At 56.7% G+C, this 4,332-nt stretch overlaps 1 protein-coding gene across 1 annotated transcript in view; it reads left to right on the top strand.

Annotated features, from left to right (window-relative positions):
• The first annotated feature begins 218 nt into the window (after nucleotides 1-218).
• The window catches only part of LOC119321186, a 7,598-nt gene continuing 3,484 nt past the window's right edge, over nucleotides 219-4,332 (top strand). The window contains exon 1 of the mRNA XM_037594984.1: nucleotides 219-618. Coding sequence (XP_037450881.1) covers nucleotides 223-618 — 396 coding nt within the window. The 5' untranslated portion in view covers nucleotides 219-222. The remainder of the gene's footprint in view (nucleotides 619-4,332) is intronic.

Here is a 4,332-nt window from a genome sequence, read left to right as displayed (position 1 = left end):
CGTGGTTGCCGGCAATGGCGACATCGGACAGCGCCCGGCCATGGCAACTTTCATGCCACCAGCTGCCACTCATGTTCCTGTTGCCTCCACCATTGGTACGTACGTGCTAGTTCGTGCAGTGCACATGCACTATACACTATTACTTTCATAGTTTCACTGCATGCATATTGCTGACTGGGATAAGATAGAAGTCTCATCCAGATATGGTTGTTAGCGACCACGATGGGTAAGCGAGGCGATCGTGGTGGCGACCACGGAGCCGACCGCGGTGCCGATCGCGTCGACAAGTTTCTGCCGGCCGCGCCTTCCCTTCGCGGTGGGAGTCGTTTCTGGGCCCTTGCGGCCTCGGACTCCGACGACTCCGATGAGGAGGAGGCCGCCGGCGGCGGATCTGCAGTGGCGGCGTACTCTCCGACGCCGAGTGACAAGGTGTGCGAGGTGTTGGGGGCTGGCTACTCGGAGGAGGTTGTGGCCGGCTTTGTTGATGAGGTCGTCCCGCCGGAGGATCCTGCTTGGGTCGGGGTGGGCATGACGGACAAGGTGGAGGTCGTCCGGCGAGTGGCACACCGCCGGACGGCGCCGACGTCGACACGGCCTTGGAAGGGTCCTCTACCAAAGGTGAGTCTTCCATCCCTGACTCTTGGTGATTTCTTCGGTTCTTGGAAGGTTGTGAAAGATCGCCGGAGGAGATCTAGGCCGCCGGCAGCGGTGTTGCCGGCGAGCGATCGTGATGAGATCCGGGCGATGCGACTTGCCCGTTTGAATTCGTTGTTGGGCCAGGGTGGGCCTGACGCGGCTAGTGTGGACCTGGACGCATCTGATACTGGGCAAGAGGCCCATGTAGCGATCCAGGCCACAGCATCGAACCCGTCTGACGATCGAGGGTTTCTCTCTAGTTCGTGTTGTTCCTAGGGCTACCGTGAGTTGTCGGCCGTACTTTGCGTCGATCGGGTCTGGTAGGGCTCGGCGAGTTCAACCGGCCGCTGCTGGTCCTGTTAGCTTTCCCGGTGCGGCAGGCATGGCGGGACGAGGCCAGCCGCCGCCGGCCAAGCCACCACCGTCCGCTGCAGCTGTGGCGCAGCAGGAAGCGCCGCCTGCCGGCCAAGTCGCCCGGCGGGGTGGTGCCCAGGCCGCCGGGCATGCGGGTAACTCTACACTCGGCCGCGGTGGTGCCCCTGGTGTTGGCCGTGGGGGTGCCCATGCCGTCGGGCGGGGTGGAGGTCCGGCCCGGGATGGTCACGGCGGTGGGGCTGCCAAGGACAACAATGGTGGTTTTAGATATAGTCGATATGGCCAGTGGGGTGATGATGGATATGATGCCTATGGCGAGGGTCAGCACCATGGTTCTTCTTCTGGTGGTGGTCGTGGCTCAGGGTGGAACAATGGCAATGGTCCGGGACGCGGTTTCCAAGGGCCTCCTGGCAACTTTGTCGAAGGGGTGGCCGGCCCAACCAACCGGCCAAACCGAGGTGCTCACCGTGCTTTCCGTGGCGGCAGAGGTGGGGGCCGGGCGACGCCAACCTCCACCGCGGCCTCCTCCGCCGCCGGCTACGACCGTGGTGGCTTCGGCCGCGCCTCATGAGACTGTGCAGGCACCCTCTCCTTCGCTCTCCCAGGTGGCTGTGGATGCAGTCCGAGCTTTAGCTGCTGTCAGTGTTCCGGTGGCTAAATCTGATGATGTTGGTTCTGAAAAGGCACTGGACAAGCGCAATGGTGAAAAATTATCAAAGTGGGCTATAAAGAAAAAGAAACTGCCGTGCTATAGATGTGGAGAGCCAGGTCATTTTGTGGCGGAGTGTACAACAGAACTGTGCGATTACTGCTGTAGATCGCAACATAAGTCCGCAGATTGTCCTCTTCTTTCCGGCCCCAAGCCGGTGGTTACCATTTATGGGTTTGTTGTCAGGAGCTTATGTTTTTTGGGTCACCTGATGTGGCTCCTTTGACACATGTGCATGAGAGTTCCTTTCCCGCAGTTGTTAAAGTGACTAATGGGAGTTTGACGGAGGCACAGATTGTGCGGCAGCTGCAGGATCTTGTTCCAGGTAATCACCAGTGTGACCTTGTTAAGTTGGAGAACCAGACTTACAAGGTTTAGTTTCCCACTAAGGAGGACCAGCTACATATTCTCAAATGGGGCATGTGCAGAGTTCAGAGTACTAGCATCGTCCTTACGTTTGATGAGTGGAAGGAGAAAGAGCCTGAGGGCACACCTTTGGAGAAGGTTTGGGTTCGCTTCTATGGTGCACCACGCAAATATATCAATCACTTCCTGGTAGCTTGGAGTTTGGGTTCTCTCATTGGGAAGACGGAACAGGTGGACATGCCTTTCACTCGGGCACATGGTGCTGCGAGGCTACTGGTTGGTGTTCTCAGCTTGGAGTTTGTTCCCGATGTGGTCAAGTGGACACATGATGGCGTTAGCTATATGCTTGAGCTTGATATTGAGGACACTCCGATCCCTCAGGAGGGAGGGGGGGATGCCATCCAGGACATGGATACGACAGAGGGGGATGGAGCACCTGGAGATCAGAGTAAAGAGCACGACAACGCTTCTCGGGAGACGGCCAAGGGGCCGGATTCGCAGTCGGATAAGGCGGATAAGTCTGCCACGGGTCCGTCTGGATCTTCCGCTCCGATGAACGCTCTTCGCTTTGGGTCTTTTGATGCGCACTCTGCGCCTAGTCGTCTATGGAGTGTTCGTGTGGAGCTGGACGAGCCGGCGGAACACGAGTTACCACCGGTGTTGGCTTCTGGTTGTGTGGCTCCGACCGTCCATCTATCTTCCGGGACGGACTTCGGGACGTTGGTTGACCCGGATATGGAGTTTGATCGGATTTCTGAGCCTCGCTGGAAGGGTGGGGAGGATCATGGGCAGGAGGCCCTCCGATCCCCCGCTCTCCTTCATCGAGAGGATGCTTCTCTGCGGATGAAGAGTCTGCTGACACCGGGCGGTGTTGCGGATGGTCTTCACGGTCCTGGAGGTGACTCTCCGGGAGGGGGGTGTGGGCAGGAGGCCCTCGCCCTTGTCTCTCCCCTGTCGGCCGCGCCATGCGCGGGTGGAGTTGCTGGCCTGGGAGGGGGGTGCAGACAGGTGGTCCCCGCCCCTTCCTCTCCCCGGCCGTCCCTGGAGGGGGCGACTTTTGCTCAGGGCTCGCCGGGCGTGCAGCGCCCGGTGGCGGTGACGGCTGAGGGGGCTCTGTCGGTGCCCCCGGCGCAGGGCAGCTCTCCGACGGGTACAGATCAGTTGAGCCCTGTTGGGGGTCGGGCAGGAGGCCTTACCCCGGACGGGGTTACCCGGGACGACATCATCACCTTTGGAGGAATTCCGAACCCGGTATCTGATGGTCGACGGATGAGCTGTCGTCTCCAGGATCGGCCGGATGTTGATGACATGCAGCAACGGTGCGCCATGAGGGCGGCCAAGCTACGTGATATAGAGGTCACTACTGGTATGTCCATTAACACTTCCAATTCTATTTTGCATTTTTCAAATGCTGAGATTATTAATAACGCAAACCAGTTGGGTGTTTCTCTGGGTAGAAATGATGTCGAAGTCGATAAATCAGTTAATGATCTCTTGGATCTCGAAGCAGACCGTGCTTTAGAGATGATTAGAAACCTTGCGGCTGTTAAACCTATGAAGGATGCTGATGTTGATGCTTTGGGGGTCAATGTGATTGAAAGCCTTTGTGCTGATCTGGCACCCTCCCCTCACGAGTATGGGGAGGCCTCTTTTTCTCATTCCCCAAGGGACTCCATTATTGGTGATTCCCAAGTGGATATGTCCACTGAGCTCGGGGGTGAGAACCGGGTAGAGGATCAACACAGACCTAAATGCAAATGGAGTCGTAAGATTTATCCGATGTCGGTCGTGTGTAGAAGTGCTAGGATCCGAACAACCAAAAAATTTCATGATGAGATATGAAAGGAATCTTTTTGGAATAGCAGATGTCTTAAAGACTTGGCTAAAAGAAGGTTTCTAGCGGATGCTTCTATTGAGCACAGTTTGGATTTCATTGCCCTGTCCGAAACGGGAAGGGACAATTTTACCCCCCAATTTCTTAGTACTCTGTCAGGAGGGGTTGACTTCGATTGGCATTGTCTACCTCCAAGAGGACGATCCGGAGGGGTCTTACTTGGGGTTAAGTGCGAATCATTGGAAGTTAGGAGTGTGGTTATGGGAGATTTTGCGGTTAAGTTTCGAGTTAGGTCAAAGGTTGATGGGTTTAATTGGGTCTTGGTGGCGGTCTATGGGGCCGCACAACCAGAACTCAAACCCGACTTTTTGGCAGATTTAGTCCGTATTTGTGGTAACGAGCAGCTCCCAAT

The sequence above is a fragment of the Triticum dicoccoides genome, chromosome 6B (genome assembly GCF_002162155.2).
Source record: "Triticum dicoccoides isolate Atlit2015 ecotype Zavitan chromosome 6B, WEW_v2.0, whole genome shotgun sequence".
NCBI classification, from domain to species: domain Eukaryota; kingdom Viridiplantae; phylum Streptophyta; class Magnoliopsida; order Poales; family Poaceae; genus Triticum; species Triticum dicoccoides.
Note: the sequence above shows the minus strand (reverse complement) of the source record. Positions and strands in the feature narration are given on the sequence as shown.